General features: G+C 49.7%; 1 protein-coding gene across 2 annotated transcripts in view; it reads left to right on the top strand.

Moving 5' to 3' along the window:
• LOC139047974 (phospholipid-transporting ATPase ABCA3-like) overlaps positions 1–23666 on the top strand; it is a 201193-nt gene extending 177527 nt beyond the window's left edge. For both annotated transcript variants that reach the window (XM_070522211.1, XM_070522210.1), the window contains 4 exons: positions 12894–13075; positions 15404–15577; positions 18854–19076; positions 22853–23666. In XM_070522211.1, coding sequence (XP_070378312.1) covers positions 12894–13075; positions 15404–15577; positions 18854–19076; positions 22853–23095 — 822 coding nt within the window. In that variant the 3' untranslated portion in view covers positions 23096–23666. The remainder of the gene's footprint in view (positions 1–12893; positions 13076–15403; positions 15578–18853; positions 19077–22852) is intronic.
• The last annotated feature ends 327 nt before the right edge of the window (positions 23667–23993 follow it).

Genomic DNA, 23993 nt, shown 5'->3' with positions numbered 1-23993 from the left:
CCCCCAAGCAGACCATACCATGCGTTGAATCAGAAAACCAGAGATGCTTGTTCTGTACGGTCGTATTTGCTTGCTTTGGTCTGCGTGTCCGTGCGCATTCGCGTGTACTTAATGATTCGTTTATATGTATCTTTTGCGAAGAAAAATGGGAATACATATGAATTCGTACCAGTACATATGTATAGAGCTTTAGACTTTCGTAATATCACCGCAGTGGTGTCCCTGTGACTCGAGGCATCGGGTACCACTGGGTAGGTGAGCAGTGGGTTTCAGGTCTCATTGACACCTTCGCGGTTGCGAAGGTGTCGAAGGCAGACTTCCGGGTTGTTGCCAACGACTTGGACCATGCGCACCGGTGGGGTATCATTGAATTCAGTTGTGTAGGGGATCGCCAGTTTGGCCCCAGTTGGTCAGGCATAGGCGACGCGTCCCAGTATGGCTGAGGGCCCGGATTGTCATCCGGTCGGCAGTTCGGGTTAATGGAGAGTGTGGAGCGGAGGAGGAGGATTAGGAGTCCCACTTTTCTTTTTTTGCCTCGAGTTTTCAATGGCGCTGATAGGCGTCTATATAGGCGCTGCACTACGCGTATAGGCAATCCGCAGACTTTTCAAACCTGACGGTCTTAAGGCCATAATCCAGGCACACACCCGGCCACAAACTTTTCGTTAACTTTGATAGAGTTGACAATTTCTTGCTCCCACCGTTGTCGTCTGCTATAACTTCCCGTTTATGTGCACAGTTGGATGAGTGGCTTCTCTCATTGTTCAAATGGTGGCGCCGGCTTCAATACGCGGTGACCGGGACGAATGCTCCTTCAAGTGTCTCGGAAAGAAATTTCCGAGAAATCCCTATAGGCTTTCAAATACAACGACCACATGTCCGTACAGCGAAGCTTTCTTTGCGATCCCTGGCCGTGGCTGCTGCAGGGTGCTGCAGCCGTCTTGATGAATGCTTCACAAGGTACAGCTTTCATGCAACGAGTGGGCTTATATAGATATATTTTCACCTGTACTACCCCTATATATGTGCTGGTGCCCAGATCGATTCTTTACGAAATTGCAGAATAAAACAGGAAACTACCTAAATATCCTTACGGCTACAAACACACGCCCTCATCTATCCGTTATTACATGAAGATTACCGTGCCTTTATTTTTTGGTGTTTGGCCAGTCTGCTCGGTTAGTTTGGTGGCAGCCGAAGCGGGCAAATCCTGCCAATAGTACACTATAGTAAACTCAGCTGCAGAAAGTGGGTCACTCCTGGAGTTTGCGCAATAGTAAACTTAGCCGCTTCCGCACATGATGCAATGAAAACAGCTGATCTCAGAGACAGTGTCGGCCACATTCGCATGTGCCACGTGGTACGGAGTCTGCTCGTCTTGCCAGGTGGGCATGCACGTATGGCTACGCTGCGAAACGTGTTCCAGAAGATTAACAATTTTACCGCGTGTAGTTACCCGATTCACGAAAGCTCGGGTTCAAATTTGTTCCAACATAAGCGCTAAAACCTATGCTTAAGCTCCTTTCCTTTTAGTGTGAAACTAACCGACTTCAATGACGGTATAATCGGGGTTCCTGGAGAGTATTCTCCTTTTGCTCGAATGATGGCAATCGGCATCACCGCGCACGGTGAAAACAAGGGGAGGCACGCGCCCTGAATATCCAGATGATGATCCTGGTGGTGATCATATGGCCAATGATTAAGAATTCTTTGTGCAACACGCTCTGGATGCGAATTAAAATGGACATGAATGAAACGGCAGAAAAGCGCATGTCATGTCATGACCGCAATGACATTACCTCGTTTTCGTGTCATGACGTCAACTATATATATATAGTTGACGTCGACATATATGACGTTGACATATAGGACAACATCGACACAACGATTCGGCACATATGCACCCCTGTCCGTACTAGTTCTACAGATGAGCTGGTGGGCGGCTCTGTTTTCTGCAGAAATGAATAGTGAAACAACAAATTGTGCCCGGATACTGTTGATACAACAAATACACGTTATCTGCCTATTCAAGTTAGCTACCGAAGGAAATCAGGGGTTTGACGAAATCTCGTCTGGTCGGGAAGTAACGGCATAATAGGAAGAAAACGAGAACGCCGACCAAAACGGAGTTGTCTAAAAATTCTTAAACGTTCGGGCTTCCACCCGTAAGCCTTGTTCCCTCGCCACCAAACTAGGAAAAGTGACGCAAATCGAACGAAATGGGGTCAGCTACATGAGGTGGCGTGTCCAGGAGTTACCACACTAGCAGCTGTAGCCGGCGATACGCGGACGGTCTCATGGCTTCTAATTGTTACCTCTCTCTCGCGAGGACAAAGGCAATACATAAGGTTTAACAGGAAATAATGATGAGGGGAGTGGGATGTATACAAAACTACTGTATGCAAATACTGCGGTGTCCGAGTGCACGTTTTTTTTATGGTCTTGTTAAAAAGACCATCACCAGTTTTTAGTATATACCTCAACCCAACGGAAGCACGATAAACACCCGTTCAAACGCGAACAATTCGATTGATATTTTAACGCGTTTGTGGCGTTTTCAGATTGCTCTTCATCTGTAACACCGACTTTATCGAGGCTCTACAACATGTATATATTGTGAGACGAGGTTTAGGCAGCCAGTCTCTTCTTTATTCTCCCGAGACAGAGCCCCACCACCAGGCCCCAAAACGGTGATGATGAGTATGTACAGGTGAGAATGTGAAGCGTATGAATAATGCTCACACTAATTTCCCCGCACGCGCAAGCGGCCAGCCAGGCCGCGACTTAGCCAGGAGGGGAACGCCGAACGAATCGTTTTAGGCGCGAAACGTGAACGATCTCCGAACCACGACAACGATGGTCGGAAGAAACGTCTACGGGAGTAACGCGATAGTTCACGGGGGATGTTTGTTCGTTAATAATATAGGGTCCAAGAAAGCGGGATTCAAACTTCTCGCACAAACCGGGTGCACGAATAGGCGTCCAAAGAAGCACTTCCTCTCCGGGACGAAAGGAGACGTCGCGACGAGAGATGTCGTAACGTTGCTTGCGATCTAGCTGACTGACTTCTGTGTTGAAACGAGCACGTTGACGGCATTCCTCAAGTCTCGAAACGAACTGTTCGGGTGTACTGTCTGAGGTGTTAGTTGGAGCATTGAAGAAAGTGGCGTCGATGGTGAATGTCGGTGAACGGCCGAAAACTAGGTAGAAAGGTGAGTATCCCGTAGTTCGTTGGATAGCGGTGTTGTGAGCAAAAGTCACGAAAGGTAAAAGTTTTTCCCAATTGTCGTGGTTTGGCCCGATATACATCGATATCATATCTATTAGTGTGCGATGAAATCGCTCGGTTAAGCCATTTGTTTGTGGGTGATATGCGGATGTCGTCTTATGAACTGTGCCACAAGCTCCGAGTACTTCTGCGAGCATTGTTGACATGAAAGTCTTGCCGCGGTCGCTTAACAGTACACGAGGGGCACCATGGCGCAGCACAATGGCATCTAGAAAGAAGGTGGCGACGTCGGAGGCTGAACTAGAGCGTAGAGGAGCGGTCTCTGCGTAACGTGTGAGCTGGTCAACAGCTGTCACGACCCATCGATGACCCGCTGGCGTTATGGGCAAAGGGCTGACTAGGTCTATCCCAACGATGGCAAACGGTGTCTCGGGACATGGGATGGGCTGTAAAAGCCCAGCAGGAGGCGAAGTCGGTCGTTTCCGCCGTTGACACTGAACGCAAGAAGCGACGTACTTGGCCACAAAGGTAGAATTGCCTGGCCAAAAGAAACGGCTCCTAACGCGGTGGTATGTTTTGTGGAATCCCAAATGGCCAGCAGATGGGTCGTCGTGCAAGGCTTCAAGGACTTGTGTGCGCATCGAGCGTGGAAGAATAGGTACCCAGCTGTGTCCGTCGGAGTTGTATATGTAGCGGTACAGCACATCGTTGTCAAGCTTAAATAGTCGCAGTTGTCGACGTAATCTGGCATTTGGTGCAGATGTAGTTCCGCACAGGCGTTGGATGATGCTGTCGCAGTAGGGGTCAGAACGTTGACACGAGGCGAGGTGAGAGAGGCGATTGGAAGATAACGTGTCAGTAACCGTGAGAGGTAATAACGGTAATAACGGGAGTGACGACTTAGTCTCATCATCAAGTGGCGAGCAATGGAGAGGTGTACTCGAAGCTAATAATGGCAGCGGGCAGCGAGAGAGAGCGTCGGCATCTTGATGCTTTTTCCCAGACTTGTAGACAACGTCAAAGTCGTACTCTTGTAAGCGTACCACCCAGCGACCAAGTCGTCCGGACAAATTTTTGATTGACGACAACCAGCATAAGGCGTGGTGGTCGGTTATGACCGTGAAATGTCGTCCGTAAAGATATGGTCGAAATTTTTGGATCGCCCAAACTACTGCGAGACATTCCTGTTCTGTGATCGAGTAATTCATTTCGGCAGGTGTTAGTGCGCGACTGGCATAGGCAACAACTCTCTCTCGTGAGGTGGTATCCCGCTGTAAAAGTACAGCACCGATCCCATGGCCACTAGCGTCGGTGTGCAAGCAAGTTGGTGCGTTGTCATCGAAGTGACAGAGGACAGGGTCGCTGGTTAATACCTGCTTGAGGGCTTTGAAAGAAAGTTCGCATTCATCTGTCCAAGGGAAAGCAGTGCCCGACGTGAGCAACTTGTGTAGCGGCGACGCCATGGCTGCAAAATGACTGATGAAGCGGCGGAAGTAGGATGCCAGGCCTAAGAAACTTCTTAATTGCTTTTGATTTTCAGGGCGAGGGAAGCGATGCACGGCAGCAACCTTTTCGGGATCTGGTCGAATGCCATCTTTGCTGATAAGATGGCCCAATACTTTGATGTTCTTTCTGGCAAAATGGCATTTCTTTGTGTTGAGTTGGAGGCCAGCGTTGGAAATGCAAGTGAAAACTTCGTCCAAGCGCTCAAGGTGCTGACTAAAAGTTGTAGAAAAAATAACGATGTCATCTAAATAGCACAGACAGGTCTTCCACTTAAGGCCACGTAAAACTGTGTCGATCATGCGTTCAAATGTTGCAGGGGCATTACATAAACCGAACGGCATGACGTTGAACTCGTAAAGTCCGTCTGGTGTTGCAAAGGCTGTCTTGTCCTTGTCCGCTTCGTGCATGGGGATTTGCCAGTATCCGGATCGGAGGTCTAGACTAGAGAAATATTCCACACCCTGGAGGGAGTCAATGGCATCGTCAATTCTTGGCATCGGATATACGTCTTTGCGCGTGATCTTATTAAGGGCTCGATAATCGACGCAGAATCGTACGGAGCCGTCTTTCTTGCGAACCAGCACGACAGGAGACGACCAAGAACTGGAGGATGGCCGAATGATGTCTCTTTTGAGCATGTCATCAACGTTATCCGCAATGATTTTCAGTTCTGCGGAAGACACGCGATACGGGCGGCGGCGTACAACCGAACTGCCTTCGGTTTCGATGCGATGTACTGCGACGGAAGTGCGCCCCAGAAGCTTGGAGTGGACGTCAAATAAGGCTCTGTGTTTGTGCAGGAGTGCCAGAAGGTCTTCTTTCTGCGTAGTGGTCAAATCGGGATTTATCGCGGCCGTTAAAGCAGCGGCAGCAGTGTGATAATCAGTTGTGGTAGACAAAGGTGGTGATTCGGTGTGAAGCGGTACCAGCGAAAGAGGTTCGGTGTCAGTAAAGCATGTCACAGTAGAGCCCTGGGAGAGCACAACTGGCGAAGAAGTAGGGTTATGAACAGCGACTGAGGCTCTGCCGTCCTGAAACCGTACTAGGCTAGGAGTAAGGCTAAGCCCACCAGAAATGCAGTAACCACTCGGTGCAAGGAACACATCACCATTAATAATAGTGTCGGAAGTCAGCGTCAGAATATGCTCAGTGCCCGCGGGAATGAAACAGTCGGTAGACGTGACAAAACGCAGGCTGTGATCAATGACAGAGGACGAAGATTCAGTGTCTGTCATATGAATAGTTCGCTGACGGCAAGAGATTAAAGCTGAGGCGGAGGACAGGAAGTCCCATCCCAAAATCATCGCGTAAGTGCACGAAGACAGCACGACGAACTGAATGCGGTGGAGGATGCCATCAATGAAAACGCGCGCAGTGCAAACACTGGAGGGCTGAACAAGAACTGCATTAGCACAACGAAGGGGAGGGCCATTATACGGTGTCTTCACTTTTCGCAATCGAGAACACAAGTCAGCACTAATAACGGAAAGCGATGCACCTGTGTCAACCAAGGCTTCGATTCGGACACCTTCAAGAAACACCAAAAGTACATTTGACGGGCGCTCGGGAGGCGTTTCACGTTGTCCAAAAGATGCAGCTTTCCCTCCTGAAGCTGCACCATTTAGTTTTCCGGGCGGTGATCGGAGGACGAAGTAGCCGGTCGTAGAGGGGAAGAAGAGCGCCGCATTGGTGATGGAGAGCGACGACGCGGGAAACGCGATGAACTGGCAGTGTTGAAGTCCTGTGGAGATGGGGAACGTGGTGGATAATAAACGTAGTCAGAACGCCGACGTCGTGGTACAGGGCCAGAAAACTGATCCCTTTCAAAGCCGTCATAGCCACGTCTTTCATCTTGCTGACGGCGTCGGCAAAACCTGGAAATGTGGCCACGGATGCCGCAGTAGTAACAAACCGGTCGAGGTGGGCTCCATGCGTTATAAGACGGAACAGGCGATGGTCTTGCAGTGATAGGATTCAGGGACATGTGCGGTGCAGGTGCCTGTTGTGGTGGCTGCTGGGGGAGTGGCGCTATAGAGGCAACCTGAGCGTACGTTGGCGTATGGATAGGGTGCGGGCTCGTGATTTGCGGGCAGGTCACGGCAGCTAGCTCTTCCCTCACGATATGGCGTAGGCCGCCACCAGGAGGCGTCAGATGGACGTCAGGAGGGTTTGACGAAGCTTGGGCGTGCAGTTCCTCACGGATGATGGAGCGGATCAAAGCACGTAGCTCGCTGTCGTTGGACGCCTTGAAATCAGATGTGTCAGGGTGTAAGCGGAGCACATGAAGGTCATCGAGACGCTGACACGTACTGATGATGTCGGCGACGGTAGTGGGATTCAGCGCTACAAGAGCATTGAATGCCGCAGTCCCAATACCCTTGAGCAGGTGGCGTACACGGTCACTCTCTGCCATCGAGGTGTTCACGCGGCGGCAGAGGGCGAGGACGTCCTCTATGTACGAAGTGTAGGACTCGCCTGAGTGCTGTACACGCTCAGCAAGCTTCTTCTTAGCGATATCGGAGCGGACAGACGAGTTTGCGAAAATCTGGCGTAGCTGGTTTTTAAAGATGCTCCAGTTGACCAAATCGAGCTCATGATTGTAAAACCATGTTTTCGCAACTCCGGTTAGGTAGAAGGTGACGTGAGCAAGTTTTGCTGATTCGTTCCAGTGGTTAAAGTCACTCACGCGCTCGTATAGCTCCAACCAGTCTTCAACGTCTTCGCCTGGAAGCCCAGCAAATACCGGTGGATCCTTCTGAGGGGTGGTGACTGTCCAAGAAGGGGTTCCCGCAGGAGTCGGCAAGGTGGATGTCGTGGTACTGGTCTGCTGGTCTTGCGACATGGTCGAGTGCAGTTGGTAGAGGCGGTGACCCGAGCGGAGCTCCAGGGATGTAGCGTAGGTGAAGCTGGTTGAGAGACCGGGAGCGAGAGGGCGAAGGGACCGGACATCACACTCCACCACTTGTGAGACGAGGTTTAGGCAGCCAGTCTCTTCTTTATTCTCCCGAGACAGAGCCCCACCACCAGGCCCCAAAACGGTGATGATGAGTATGTACAGGTGAGAATATGAAGCGTATGAATAATGCTCACAATATCAAGTTATTCAATGCGGAGTCCCAGCCCACACAGCAACTGCACGTCCCAGTGGCGTGTAATATTACTCGGCATGGGCAAGCTGCTCAGTTATGTTTAGTTTGCGTTTCAACTGAAGCTGATTGTACGTAAATACGTTGTAAGCAGCCGTGGCGGAGTCATACGGTATTACAATCAATGCGCAGTAGCATATGCTATGACCAACAGGAATGTTAGAACAGTTTTCAGGTCAGCGACTGCCTGAATTACTGTCAGCGTTAGCATTTACAAGGCGTAAAGCGTGGCGATGCCAGCTTGCTAAATCGACCTGCTCACGTTGGATTGACAGCATAGGACATATTCGTCTAAACGATGTGTCTAGAACAAAGATGATTGTCGCCATTCATACAGAAATATCCAGGATCTTAAATACAACAGAACACTTGACCTACACTGCATCTGTGTTGGTGCTTCAATGCTACCCCAAGCAGACCATACCACGCGTTGAGTCAGAAAACCAGAGATGCTTGTTCCGTACAGTCGTATTTATAGGCGCTGCACTACGCGTATAGGCAATCCGTAGACTTTTCAAACCTGACGGGCTTAAGGCCACAATCCAGGCACACACCCGGCCACAATCTTTTCGTTAACGTTGATATACTGCCTTCCGAGAGTTGACAATTTCTTGCTGCCACCGTTGTCGTCTGCTATAACTTCCCATTTGTGTGCACAGTTGGATGAGTGGCTTCTGTCATTGTTCAAGCGGTGGCGCCGGCTTCAATACGCGGTGACCAGGACGAATGCTCCTTTAAGTGTCTTGGAAAGAAATTTCCGAGAAATCCCTACAGGCTTTCAAATACGATGACCACATCTCCGTACAGCGAAGCTTTCTTTGCGATCCCTGGCCGTGGCTGCTGCAGGGCGCTGCAGCCGTCTTGATGAATACTTCACAATGTAAAGCTTTCATAGAACGAGTCGACTTATATAGATATATTTTAATCTGTACTACCCTTATATGTGTGCCGGTGCCCAGATCGATTCTTTACGAAATTACGGAATAAAACAGGAAACTACCTAAATATCCTGACGGCTACAAACACACGCCTTAAAGGGCCCCTGAAACGGTTCGGACAAATTTTGTAGATGCGTAGGGTGCAGCTTAAGTAGAACATTCGCACCACAATTTAAGTGAAGCGTTACGTATTAATGGAGCTACAAGCGATTAGAAGTTACCCTCCTCCCCAGCCATGCTTTTCCTCCTCAACTCGTTCGCCGAGCGAGCGGGGCTAAGCTCCGCCTTCACTGGTCCTGCGTCAAGATGCGACGTCACATCGTCCACTTCCGTTTGTTTTGGAGCCCACCCCCGCCCGCGCGATACCTCTCCACTGGCCACTTGGCTGTCGACCCCAAGCGAGAGCTATCGAAGCAGCGTGCGTTGCGAGCATTCTGTCGTAGCGCCGAACGTGTCTAGTATTCCGTTAACCACAGGCAAGCTGGTCATTTCGGCAAATGACTAGAGGCATAAACTCAAGCTGATGAAGGAACTTAGGCGTAAACGTACGTGAGCGGCCTGATCGGTCTGCACGGTCCAGACACTTGTTGGCGCAGCGCTTAACCAGCCAAACAAAGCGCTACTATTGCTCTAACCAAGTGTAAAACATTTTAAACATTTCTAAAAACAACGTGTTAATGATTACACTCCTGCGAAAAATATACGCACCAGCAGCAAAGAAGAATACGCTTCGTTGCTGCTACTGTGTATGGTTGAGCTCTATGCCATCAGGTGGCTGCACCGTGCAGACCATTCACATTTGCCCTTCTGCTCATCTCGGCTCATCCCGTTACGGCACAGTCAAGCGGCCAGACCATGTCCCCTTTCGCTTACGTTTGCCCTAATACGGGACTCGCGAAACGCTATTGCGTTAGTAATCTTCCGCTGTAAAGTGACGGCCACAAACGCGCAAATCCTGGCGCCGATCGTATAGCGGCAGTCCGATGCGCAGCAGCCAGTTCGCTCGTACGCTGCCTTGCAGAGGGGCACGATGTCGTAGCTTGACATATTGCCAGTCGCTACGTTTGCAGTCCACAAGGCAACAAAGTCGAATCATAGTGCTCGCGAAAAGACTGAGACCAACTCTGACCGCGGAGCTCTCGTCAAAATGGAGTACGTTGTAACACAAGCAGACGACACTTGCTGTGTGTCGGAAGTGCTTAAGTATACTGAAAAATTGTTCTTGTGCATTCTCTTTATGCTACTTTCTTTTTATGAAAACAAATTAACTAACATTCCAACTATTACGAAGATAATTTGTTTACCATAATGTTGGAAAAGTTATCGATCACGCGCCCTAGTCAGCCAATCGGATAGCTCGCCCCACTGACGTCGTATGGGTGATTTCGATCATATGGGTAGGGGCGGCTTAAAATTCCTCCGAGCAGTGCGCTGCGATCGTCAGCGATGCGCATTTTTAAAACCTTATAATAAATTACACGCTTTGCGCAGAGCACTTAGATGTGTCAATTAATGATCAGAAGGACCTACTCTAACGACTCAGTACGTTTGTAGAAAATCGTCAAAAGCGTTTCAGGGTCCCTTTAAAGCTCATCTATCCGTTATTACATGAAGATTTCCGTGCCTTTATTTTGGGGGGTTTGGCCAGTCTGCTCGGTTTGTTTGGTAGCAGCCGAAGCGGGCCAATCCTCCCAATAAAGCACTATAATAAACATAGCTGCAGAAAGTGGGTCACTCCTGGAGCTTGCGCAATAGTAAACTTAGCCGCTTCCGCACATGATGCAATGAAAACAACGGAAGCAAGATAAACACCCGTTCAAACGCGAACAATTCGATTGATATTTAAACGCGTTTGTGGCGTTTTCCGATTGCTCTTCATCCGTAACATCGACTTTATCGAGACTCTACAACACGTGTATTTCAAGTTATTTAATGCGGAGTCCCAGCCCACACAGCGACTGCACGTCCCAGTGGCATGTAATATTACGCGGCATGGGCATGCTGGTCAGTTGTGTTTAGTTTGCGTTTCAACTGAAGCTGATTGTACGTAAATACGTTGCAAGCAGCCGTGGCGAAGTCATACAGTATTACAGTCAATGCGCAGTAGCATATGCTATGACCAACAGGAATCTTAGAACAGTTTTCAGGTCAGCGACTGCCTGAATTACTGTCAGCGTTAGCATTTACAAGGGGTAAAGCGGGGCGGTGCCAGCTTGCTAAATCGATCTGCTCACGTGGGATTGACAGCATACGGTATATTCGTCTAAAGGATGTGTCTAGAACTAAGACGATTGCCGCCATTCATACAGAAATATTCAGGCTCTTAAATACAACAGAGCACTTGACCTACACTGCATCTGTGTTGGTGCCTCAATGCTCCCCCAAGCAGACCATACCATGCGTTGAGTCAGAAAACCAGAGATGCTTGTTCCGTACAGTCGTATTTGTTTGCATCGGTCTACGTGTCCATGCGCGTCCACGTGTACCTAAATATTCGTTTATATGTATATTTTGCGAAGAAAAATGGGAATACATGAATTCGTAACAGTACATATGTATAGAGCTTTAAACTTTCGTAATATCACCGCAGTGGTGTCCCCTTGACTCGAGGCATCGGGTACCACTGGGTAGGTGAGCAGTGGGTTTCAGGTCTCATTGACACCTTCGCGGTTGCGGAGGTGTCGAAGGCAGACTTCCCAGTTGTTGCCAACGACTTGGACCATGCGCACCGGTGGGATATCATTGTATTCAGTTGTGTACGGGATCGTCAATTTGGCCCCAGTTGGTCAGGCATAGGCGACGCGTCCCAGTATGGCTGAGGGCCCGGATTGTCGTCCGGTCGGCAGTTCGGGTTAATGGCGAGTGTGGAGCGGCGGAGGAGGATTAGGAGTCCCACTTTTCTTCTTTTTGCCTCAAGTTTTCAATGGCGCTAATTGTTCCTGACGTGAGGCGTGTTTGAAATCGGCCAGAGAGGGGTCGCTTGCTAAAATTGCATGGTAACAAAAACATGGTGTACTCAAATCGTTCATATCTTTGCAACCGAACTGCCCACGAACCTTACTTCAGTATATTTGTCCAAAGGAAAGAAACCATTACTCGATCATGCATGTGTCACGTGCACAGATGATGCCGGTGTTGTATCACGCATAACACAATCGGAGTTCAATTTATCATTTCGTTCAACGTTCACTTAAGCCATAGCTCGGGAGTGCATTTGTCGATCCGAGCAGCGGCGTCGCATTTGAGAGAGCGCGCATCTGAGACGTGGTAAATATATTCCATCAAACTCGAACCGGCGCCCATCAGGAATTGGAAGGCCGAAATGCGGGAAATTTTTGCTGAAGCTTGGATTTTACTCGGTTATGGGGAGCCTGAGTTCGACACGCCGGCTTTCAATATAGACTGAAGCAACTCGCGCAGCAGGACCTAACGGTTTGACAAACCTAACCTAACCGCTTATATGTCCGTTCTTATGGAAACCCACGCCTTTCTTGCAGCTATCTACCTAAATATCCTGACTGCTACAAACACACGCCTTAAAGCTCATCTATCCGTTATTACATGAACATTTCCGTGCCTTTATTTTTTGGGGTTTGGCCAGTCTGCTCGGTTAGTTTGGTGGCAGCCGAAGCGGCCCACCAAACTTCCTGAATTCCTGAAGTCAGGTTGTGCTACAGTTGCACCGCCAAGTCACCTGTTTGCGCTGTATAACTGACACCACGCACTGCCTTCAGGAAGCATTTAACTTATGCGTTTCTTGCCCATTTCGTACCTTCAAATCGTGTGATCGTTCACATCAATTCGATCGTTCGCAGGAATCGTGCAATCGCCGCATACCGTCGTCGTCATCTTGCTGCTTCAGTCACACGCGCACTCGCGTTGACGTTAATTCTAGTTCACTGTACTCTCATCACGCGCGCGGATACTGTATTTACAGAAACGCCATTGGTGAACCTCATAACGCTTGCTCCGTGCCACGTCGCGCTCGTCCGCGGACTCCTCCTTCTCGTCGTGTCGAATTCACCTTATACTGGACCGTATATATGTTTCGCCTGTGTATTCTGTCGCCCGCAGTTCCAGCGCCACCTGGGCTACTGTCCCCAGCGGGACGGCCTGCTCGACATGCTGACGGGGGTGGAGACGCTGTCCCTGTTCACGCGGCTCAAGGGCGTCCCGCTGACGCCGGAGTACCTGGAGACGCTGCTCGACGTGTTCCGCCTCGAAGACATCGCGGACCAGCTCGTGGGCACGTACAGGTACGTTGAACCTCCTCCCCCCCCCCCCCCGAAGTTTGAACTCGTATAGCGAAAGGCGATTATAACGAACTCCCGTGCAAGGATCGAACTAGGTTTTTATGTACATTATGTTAGATTAACACAGATTGTGTTTATTGTTCCTGCATATTGCTTTTGTATTTGTGCTGTTACTACTTTCCTGGTTCTTTTTATGAATGTATGCTCAAAAAGAGTGTTTTATGTATAATGTGCGTGCATTGTGTATAATGTACATAATGTTTTTCATTTTCTGTGCTGTACACCACCCCTGTAACGGCCTCCGGGCTAACAGTATGACTAAATAAAAAAATGATGTCATAGAAAAAAAGCTATTCTCTACACGCTTAAGCTCCAGCTGTGAGCGGAAAAAAAATTTTGCATGAATGGAACGACCTGAATGGAACGGCGTTCCGCATAAACTCGCAAAACGTTTGCAACGGTGCTCCGGATATTTACATATCCCCTACTTCTTAAATACAGATGATTATGCACAACTGTGATATCGGTGAAGCAGACAGGGCTGTTGGGAACACTGTTCCGCGGACCTGTACCTTTTACCCGCAACATTGTTTCACGCAGCTTTACACGCAGTTACGTTGAAGTATTCGGGACGATCCCGTCCCGCGTACTGGAAACGTGGTTGCTAGCGGCACCTTTGCGTATGTTTTTCTCCTTTTGCGTGAAACGCCTTTCTATTCGATACGCAAGGGGTAAACGCTGGCAAAACTTTGTTCTCTGATAACCAGGAACTTACGTGTGACGAGATTACGAGTCTGTCAACTGCGAGAAACTTCTTTACCGATATTCGTGCAAAACAGCTCCCGTCATTTGTAACGAACGTGACACTGGATGTATTCATAGGAAGACGACGCAACGGCATCCGACGACGAGTGCCGTTGTCCTACGCATTAATTTGGGAGAGCGGGGTGGCGGCTGCGGCTAAAACCCCTTAAACTTCGTCAAGTAGTGACACCCTCCTCCTCCGCCTTCATTCCTCCTCGTTTCTCCTCTCTTTCATGCTCCCTCCTCGACCGTGGCGCCACCTACAGTGCTCGAGCGTAGCAACGGCGCCAACATGCGCTCCTCTCCACTCCGTAGACGCTTCTCGAGCAAAAATGGCGCGGATGCACGGCGCGAGGGCCCACGTAATGCTTTTAGGACAATAGCGACGCGGCGTCGGCATCGGCCAGAGAACGCAAGGGGGAGGCGGCATTCTTCAAAGCGTGGCACTACTTTACGAAGTTTAAGGGGTTTTAGCTGCGGCGAGTAGCCCGGTCCAGATCAAGAGCACTCTTCCCTTTATCGTACCTGCTTCGTCATTCTTGTCCGAGGCAGGGCAACTTGCCGGTGGCGCCCCTACACCGGATATATCGTCAAGCACCTATGCAACAGTAGCTTCATAAGCCTTACGACCGTGCTTGTTCAAAGCCACGAGTAGAAGCTGTCCAAATCACGTCTGTATCCACGGCGAACTGGTAGGGATGTGGCGGTATACGTGGGCGTCGCTACGTGTTTTTGTAGCAACAGGGGTAGTCTGGCAGTCTGATTGCGTCCGTTGGACGTGTTAAGTGCATCCATGATCATTCCTTTATGCCTGTTGTCAGGTACCGGAGGATTAGCAGCGGATTTTCCTACTCTTACGTTAGCCTACATATTCGCCGATTAGCAGTGCGAGAACCTAAGTTGGCGAGACGTGAGTATACATAGAAGCTATAAAATAAATAAAGAATCTATAAAGTGCATGAAATAGCAAATATAGTTTCGGAATGCTTGTACGCTATGTGCCCTGCTCACAGTGCCTGATTTGTCATCCTAGAATCGGTTTCGTCGTCTGACTAGCAGAGCCATATAACCGTTGCCTCTAGATTCGGATGTATACGCTGGGTAGTTGATGCAAATCTATTAATAGTACTATCGACGCTATCGGTAGTTTAGTCCTTACAAAACTATCGACAATGCAAGAACTGTCGATAGTACCATCACAGTGCACTATAGTTAATGCAAAATCAGGCGACGTACCTCATCGCAAACACTGCAGCGTAGGTCCCCAGTTTTATGACCCGGGTCTTATACTGGTGGACAGTTATCGCAAAAACTTATTGCAACATCGCTTGCCAAAAATGTTCCAAGAGCTATCGATGGCGCTATCCACATTAACTAGTACCGGTACTCATAAGGAGATATCGTTGATACCGTCAACAGTCTTCCTCGCATTATCCGTATAGTCTTTGCATCACTAATCCAGAGGTGTAATATTGTGTACGGATGATATCACTTCAACATCCCGCTCCCTAATTGCACGCGATGCAGTATGGGCTCCCGCCGCAAGCTGTCGCTGTGCATCGCCATGGTGGGCACTCCCCACGTGCTGCTGCTGGACGAGCCGTACGTTGGCGTGGCGCCCATGGCTCGGAGGCGCGTGGTCAACTACATCAGCGCGCTGCAGCACACGGCCAACATGTCTGTCGTGCTTACGTCCCACAGGTGACGAGACTATAGCGAGACTGTAGAGAAACAGATAGCCGCCGTCTGCACTCGGTGCATGTTACGCGCAAACCTTCAAGGTGAACCCGGACGTCTTCCAGATGAAAAAAAGAAAAAGCAGAAGGCAATGTGTGCACACGACGATGATAATCATATCGACACCCTCTTTAAAGTGGGATGGTGGCACGTTCCACCAAGCTTGCGCTTGTAACCGTTCTTGATGTACTTGGATATCTAAATTAGCATAAAGCGTCTGTGGTGACGCCACCTGTGGGCCTTGGCTGAGGCATCGCAGAGGGGTCAGACAGACACCTTCAGAGTTGGCAGGAGGCACGCAGAATAGTTATCTTGCGCTGAACCAATTAAGATCTCTTATTTTTTCGATAAGAAAAGAAACTGCCACAACGGCTTTTTGTGACCTGGATATCTGAAACCCTGTATGATTCTTACTAACTGCTTGCTTCACGCCTTGGAACTTCGCGGTATACATTGTGATTGTGGTCCTCTCCCGCTGATGCTGCGCAAATTAGTGCTAAACTATTAGTGATCAAACCATGATACTCTGAAATGCGGTTTCTTGCTCCATCTGCTACAGATGCTGCTTTCTTGGTGAGTGTGCTTCCCGTTGCCGTCCCATTCCAGGTAGCAGACGATGCAATGGCGCCGCGTCCACATCGTAATCACTAGCTGCCATGTAGTGTGAAGCAAAAAATCCCTAGTGAAAATACAGCAGACAATAGAACAGCCAGCTATTGACATCTATGGTGTGAATAAAAAAAACTGCCCGTTGGCGTTTGTAAGAGATAGAGAAATCAACTTAAATAAAGGCCAACTCTGACTTTCCTGTTCCAACATATGTAAACGAAGAAATTCTTTTGTGGGGGAATCGTTTGACCGATGTGAATAAGTTTTCTTGCGGTTGAGAGAGAAATGCAAATCGTAGCGAATGTAGGAAGTAGTGATTTACGGCGTTAAACAGGTTCGTAAAATTCTCGGAAATCCGTAAGTCTAAAAAAAAGATGAAGCACGAACATTACAAGTCCGTAACTCTGTACCATCGCAGTCCTGTAAACAGCATCTCTTACAGCATCTAAACCAGACAAAGTTGGTACATGAATTTACAGCCGAAGTCGAATTGTTTGCGAGGGTTTTCCAAACGTGTCATTCGCAAGTAATGGCTTATTTTGGAGTGGCGTATAATACATCAATTTAATCTGCTTTAGGTTTATTATTAGGTGCACTTTACAGAAATATGATAACTTTGCTTATTGCGAAGTTACAGAATTCTAAATTTGACACTTGACCTTTCTTTTCCTGTGCAGTTTTTAAGCCCGTTATTTAATTGACGGCGTAAATAAAAATACGCTTGCTACTGTCACTAAAGTTCAACTTTTTCTTTTAAATGCAAGAAACTTAATCAAATTTGGTGCAATAGTTGCCCACACAAACAATTTCGCCGTTCCCACATTGGGAGCCCCAAGCTAGAACTGCCTCTAGGAAGAGCAGACGACTACGTCATTACTATCGTTCTGTTAATGGCCAAGCGCGTTCCGTTGTAGTATACCAAAGGAAAGGTTAACCATTATAACGCAGACAAGTTGAAGCGTCTTCGCTTTCGTTCGGGTCCCCAGAGCAGTATTTCGCCAGCCTGAAGCAGCGGAAATAAAACGTCTTGCAACAGCGAAACGATATTGAATAACGAAACTTGGGTAGTATATGGAACTCGGGAACAACGTCGCGGCAAGCGTTCAGACACAGAAGCAAGTTTATCCTGCACCTCGGCTCGGAACACGCCTCAAACTTGCTGCGCTGCCCCTGCCAAATGTCTCCGACGCGCGAATCGTTCTGGGCGTCGGTTTTCGAAGCCACGGCCCGGCTTGCTCCAGCTTGCGCACAACATCACGTGACCAGTTAGCCCCCCCATAGAGTTTCTCACTACATTACCTAGAGGGAAATCTGGCGCTGCTGCGCTGTGGTATGCAAGGGAATGCCGGTATATTGTGGATTCGGATTGGCATCGTTCTCGTAGAGACAGGACACCTTGAAGACGCGCTTGGCAAATACCATTCCGTCTTTCACAATGATTCATTTTCTACTAGAACAGCACGCGAAAAGCTGTCTTAGCTTTATTATTACGCGGAAACATGTTTTGTTTAACTATGAGAACTTGTTATTGTGTGTACGACTACATGTTACGTAAAAAGTATCAGCGGGCCGCTAAAGTTGGAGGACAGACGATAAGGTTCGCGCTCGCTTTGAAACAGTTGGTCGTCTGTTCTTGCTTTTCTTCCCTTGGTCATGCATCGTGGGTGAGTAAAGATGTAATATGCGTGAATGGAAACATTTTATGAAGATTTTACTTTGAGAACGCGTTATTTGTGTAGCCATATCCACGTTTTAGACGAAGCCTCTTATAACACCAGCCAACACGAGCCTCGCAGACACATATACCGTCATTCCCATGACGGCACGGTGCCCCCTTAAGAAACTCCCATAGACGGTGGTGCCAGATTACCCTCTAGATGTTATAGTGAGGAACTCTATGAGCCCCCAACTGTCGCTGCAGCTAGAGCGCCAGAGCATAATATGCAGCCTCGCCACCTGGCGGCGGCTGTTGATCCGGCAATCTATAATGGGCAGGCGACGTGGCCTCGGTGCTTCCGACAAAGGTGACGCGCGAACTCACAGCTCCCTTGGAGCATGGCGCTTATGGGCAGAAATTGAAAGAAGGAAGAACACTTGAGAGAGAGTGCAAGACCCGGCAAATGTAATCACGTGATACAGACTAAAACTTACGCGAAGTGGCTCGTCTAGCCACGATGTTCCACCAGCTAGCCCTCGTCGCCGCATTACTGACATTACTGTTCTTCGCTGTTCGACGCTTCGAACCATTCCTTGGTAAGAAACTTTTGCATGCTTGATCACCTCGATCAGTGTATTCTGCCGACGAAATTCACGATAGTACAGTTAGCCAAACATTTTTTTTTTCGTTACAAGAAATACCACGGCAGTGCCGCCACGTCTTAAAAGATGGGCAAGTTGCGCGCAAATGCTGACAAACACTTGAGACGACACGCAAGAACCAACAGTGCGTCTGTTGGCCTCATGTCCTTTCCCAATGTTTGTCCATATTTGCCCCCACCGAGCCCTCCGTTTAGGACAGCGGGTAACTATATAGTCCCGTTCCGTATTCTTTCGATCTTCGGGACATCAATTCTGTGCAGTTTGTGTAAAATGTAATCGTCTTGAAACACTGCCCGCGCGCGCGGCGCGCAGCCTGGCTGACGTGGAGTTCCTGTGCAACCGGATGGCCATCCTGGGCGCCGGCCGACTGCAGTGCCTGGGTTCACTGCCTCAGCTGAAGGCCAAGTTCGGCAAGGGCTACACCATCACCGTGAAGACCTTGCCGGACCGAAAGCACGACGAAATCTACCAGCACCAGGTGATCCACGCCGTCTCGGCGGCATTCCCGGGCTCCGAATTGGTGCACACGTACGAGGTGAGCAAAATGAGCCCCGGCCACGGAGTGAGACATAGGTGAAACTCCCGTCAGCGCGAGCGAGCGCGGGCGACCAGATAAGGCACGGAGGAAGGAAACTAAGGAGAGGCCCTGACGTCACTCTTTGTGAAGCATAAGTGAAGCCCGAAGTTGGCGTTGCTCATGGCGATGCTCCGCCTTTTGGGACACCCTCCTCTCTTGTTTACATCTTTCGCGAAACCACGCCGCGCTGCGCGTGGTTTCGCGCGCGCTCGCGCAACATCCGGTAGAGCACGGTGCAGGTAACACATCGCAACAAGACACGGTGACTAACGCAAACCCGCCCGCACAGCGCCTTTGCCACGGCACGAAACCTACCAGAGAAACGCGTGTGAGTGCTCAAAACCATAACAACGCTGCCATTGTGGCCCAAAAGGCGTGGCTATACAGCAAAAAAAAAGCAGGAAAAGAAATGAGAACCTACTACGTCATTTCCGCCACACTTTTTTCCTAGCGCGCGGAGGGGGTAGGGCCTCTCCTTAGTTTCCTTCCTCCGTGAGATAAGGTCACAATTGTTGTATGCGCCGACGGGGCCGTATACAGTGGCAGCGCCATGCGGCGTGTCGTAGAAGCCGCAGCGATAAAAAAAAATGCACCGCCCGGGCAGGCCGCTCCGGCGCGCTCTCAACGGCGGTAATTTCTTTCCAGGCCGCCAGGCGCCGCCAGCATGATAACGGCTCCGCGGGCTTGTGACCTTTTCTGGCAGCCGCAAACAGCAGAGTTTCCACTCCTAAATGTTTCTTTCTTGCGAAGGGTTGAAATCGGCCTTTTTGGAGGGAAGCTTTTCTGTCTTGGGTCGGCCAGGTGTGGTGCTTGTGGTCGGTGTTTGTGGTCGTTGGACTGGGGAGAGGATTGCAGTGGGGAGGAGAGGCGTCGCCGAGGAGAAGAAATCCGGAAGAGAGGCAATAACACGCACCGATAGGTTAACGCAGCTGATGCCGTAAGTTAAGGGTAGGGTGCGGCGCCAATCGGTTGGCTCAAGCGATGACGTCACGGGGCCGCGGGGGTGTACTGCGTGGAGGGAGGAAACTTGTACATGTTACAGAAAAAAAGGCAACCGCTTACAATTACTTGTTTCAGAAATGTAATTTATTGCATTTACTAATTACTGCCCCAGGGAAGTAATTGGATAATCAGCGAATAGTAATTCATTGCTTTCACGTTACTCCTCTCCTCACTTTGTTGCACGAAGCTACAAAGGATACACACGTCCCCAACAAAGAGCGCTGCGTAGGGGACGTAACTAGTGTGACGGCGTGTGCGGGTGTGTGCGTGGTTGTAAATGTGCCTATTTTGTGCTCCTTTAATATCTAAGTATCGTTAAATTACAAAATTGCTAAAAGGCGTAATTGATTACATGCAACTGATGACATGTAATTTGTTACTTACCAAATCGGGCATGGAGACAGCACGCACTGCGGGTCGGGCATGATGAATCGAAGCATGCTCGGAGTTGGCGGTGAAGTGGCCGCGAACGACTAGATTGCGGCTGGATCGCTATGGCAGACGTACACGTTAGCAGGTGTAGATAAGGGTGTAAAACTTCTAGGCGTAAATGAGAGGTGAACACAGCCAAGTAGATGCGCCTATCTGAAATATCTAATGTCGCAGCGCGCTCGAAAACCGGAAGAAATGTCGCCTGTGATAAGTGTATAGCGTGTCTAGTGAGAACATTGTGTTTCCAAAGTTCCAAGCACGGTTTTTTTTTTTCATGCGAAAGCATGAAATGGCCCATTGAGCGAAAAAGCCGGCGTCTGTAGCAGCGAAACGGCTCCTAAATTTCCATTGGCTGCGACTCCACGTCCCGCGCACGCCTCTACGGAGCGAAAGGGGTCGTGTTGCTTGAGTGGAGGGGACATCGCCGCGACCCTAAAACCCCTTAAACTTCGTAAAGTAGCGACACTTTCCTCCTCCGCCTTCACTCCTCCTCGTTTCTCCTCTCTTTCACGCCCTCACCTCGACCGTGGCGCCGCCTACATTGCTCGAGCGTAGCAACGACGCCAACATGCGCTCCTCGCCACTCCGTAGACGCTCCTCGAGCAAAAATGGCGCTGATGCACGGCGCGAGGGCTCATGTGATGCTATTAGGCCAATAGCGACGCACCGTCGGCCTCGGCCAGAGCGCGCGAGGAGGAGGCGGCATTCTTCAAAGCCTGGCAGTACTTTACGAAGTTTAAGGGGCTTTACGCGACCCCACGTCACCCTCGCTCTCGGACGCCTGTTAAGCCCAGACCACACTTACGCCCACGCATGCGCAGACGGTGCAGCATGGCTAGTACGCGTCGAAACGCGGCGCGATCTCGGGGAACAGCTCCTCACTGTTGTCGCGCGCTTGGGCGGCCTCGCGTCGGCGCGCCTGGCTACGCAGCTGCGGCGTGGTACATTCAACTCTGGGTGAAGCAGATTCATATCATGCAAGAAAGTGCTCCTTCTTTAAGTTTTGGGCCGATCTAACAGCTGTAAATATACAACAATTACGTTTATAGATATCGAAGCATATTGAAACAATTTCGATAACGAAGTACCAAGCGGCGTCTGCGAAGGCGGCTGAGGGTGAGCCCAGTGAGCGCGCGCTGTCGCGCGTCTTTGTGGGTGCAAACCGCCATTACTCACGAGGCGCGGCAGGCGCTAGGCGCGTGGGCGCGAGCTTGCGCGCGTCCGCAAGCGTACGTGTGGTCTCGGCTTTATGCACGCGTTTGTTGTACGCCCAAGCTCTCGCCTGCGTTCTAACTGCGCCTCGGTAATTGCTGTGAAAAGATTAATGTTCAAAAAAACAGAATAAATTCGAAAAGAAAAAGAAAACATTGTCGTTAGTGAGTTTAACCTGCAACCCCACGCCCAGAAGCCGAGTGTCTTATTCACGAAACCATGGCCAAGCGTGTAAATACTCTGGCTTGCCCGCAAGGAATTCTTAGCTCGAAGGACCGCTCGGCGGCGTTCAATTGGACATTAATTATTTCGCATTCACAACTCATAGGAAGTGCTTAGGTGATCTCGGAGCTTTTGTTCTTTTTTCATGGAAGCTTCTCTGAGGTTAGTGAAAAGCGTAGCAGTTTGGGCGAGTTGGTATGTCATGACTGTTATAGGCTTGTAGCGCAGCTCGGAAGAGCAAAAAAGGAATAAGGTAGGGGTGATCAAAGGGAACGGGAAACAGAGTGAGCGCTCACTCTGTTTCCCATTCCCTTTGATCACCCCTACCTTATTCCTTTTTTGCTCTTCCGAGCTGCGCTACAAGCCTATAACAGTCCTGAGGTTAGTGACTTCTGCGAAGTTTCTAGCACGAACTAAAAAAAAAGCTATGTAATCGGGGCTGGTCTTCGTGCTTCTCAGGTGGCGCTGTCGGTGGCGTGTGGCTGCCAAAACTTTTGCATTACCCGCCGAGAGAGAGAGAGAGAAAACTTTATTGATTCTATCAAGGGGTTTAGCGGTGAGCCATCTTGCGCTTGCTGCCTGGCTCTTCAGCACGGGTGTGCCCCTATTCCAGGGCTCCACTGAGCCTGGCCACTTCGCACGCGTGCTGCACCATTGCCCTTGGGGCGGTGAGCTCGCTGCTGGTGAGCAGGCCCTCCCATTGCACCGCACTCGGGTTTTGATGTTTATGGAATGTGTAGTTATGCTTACATTCCCATGTTATGTGGTAAAGAGTTGGTATTTCTCCGCACCATGGGCAGGAGTTTCTGTATTGTGTCGGGTACATTTTACTTAAACGTACGCATTTCGTTTTCCTTTTCTTCCAGGGCGTTCTGGAGTTCCGCATCTCGTGGGTGCGCATACCGTGGAGCAAGATGTTCGTCCTCATGGCGCGCATCAAGAAGTGCTTCAAGCTGCTCGACTTCTACATCGCCGACACGTCGCTCGAGCAGATCTTCCTCGGCGTGACGCGCAAGCAGGCCTGCGAGGCAGCGGCCGCAGCAGCGCAGCAGGTGCAGCAGGCGCCCGCCGCCGTTCACCACATAATGACGTCCACGCTGGGCATCTGAGCGTGGACGCCATTATTTCCACGCTGGGCATCTGAGCGCTGGGCATCTGAGCGTGTTTTGGTCAACGCGATCGCACTGCGTGTGGGAAGTCGTCGTCGTCGTCACCAGCCGCGCCGGTTTGTCCCGGGCACCAACACTGATTGCGAAAAGAAAAAAGAAAGAAAGAAAGAATAACACCGCGTTGTCGTTTTCTTAACACTGGTTACTTTTGTAAGGGGCCTGTGTGTTTCCGAATGATACGTCGATAAAAGGAGACAATCCCTGCGTACAGGGCATTTTTTGCAAGTAACCCGTCCCCGCAGCCGAACTACAACCTTCTCTGCATCCTTCTTTTGCCGATCATCAAGCGACTGGAACGGACTGCCCCGTCACATAACCGAAATCACCTGTTCAACGACGTTTGCTGATAGACTTAATACTAATATTCTTCATTGAACTCATGTGGCCACCAATTAAAATGCACATTTGTAAACCCCACCCCTTATGTAATACCCCCACTGATGGGTCTTTAAGGAAATAAAAGTGAAGTGAAGTGAAGCACGGTACTATAGACCAATATAGTACCGTGCTGCCGATGGAATGTGATGGGGGAAAAGCCTACGTATGCGCGTTGCCCGACGCCTTACGGTTGAAACTGCAGCAACCGCCTCTTTGTCGTAGAGACTTCTCGTAAAAAAAATCTAATAAAAACATGCGGTTTGACGCCCGAAAGCAGTAAGGACTACGAGGAAGGCCATATAGAGAAACTGAGCGGGTGTGTAAAGTGGGTGGGAGAGGGGCGGTACTCCGGATTTATTTCGGCTATACGGACGCGGCTAAAGTCCTTTTAACTCTCTTCAACCAAGGACGTCTTTATCTCGAGGGAGATGCACGCCGTGTCGCACAGCAGTCCTTTAGC

Source organism: Dermacentor albipictus, chromosome 7 (assembly GCF_038994185.2).
Source record: "Dermacentor albipictus isolate Rhodes 1998 colony chromosome 7, USDA_Dalb.pri_finalv2, whole genome shotgun sequence".
In the NCBI taxonomy this organism is placed as follows: Eukaryota; Metazoa; Arthropoda; class Arachnida; order Ixodida; family Ixodidae; genus Dermacentor; species Dermacentor albipictus.
Note: the sequence above shows the minus strand (reverse complement) of the source record. Positions and strands in the feature narration are given on the sequence as shown.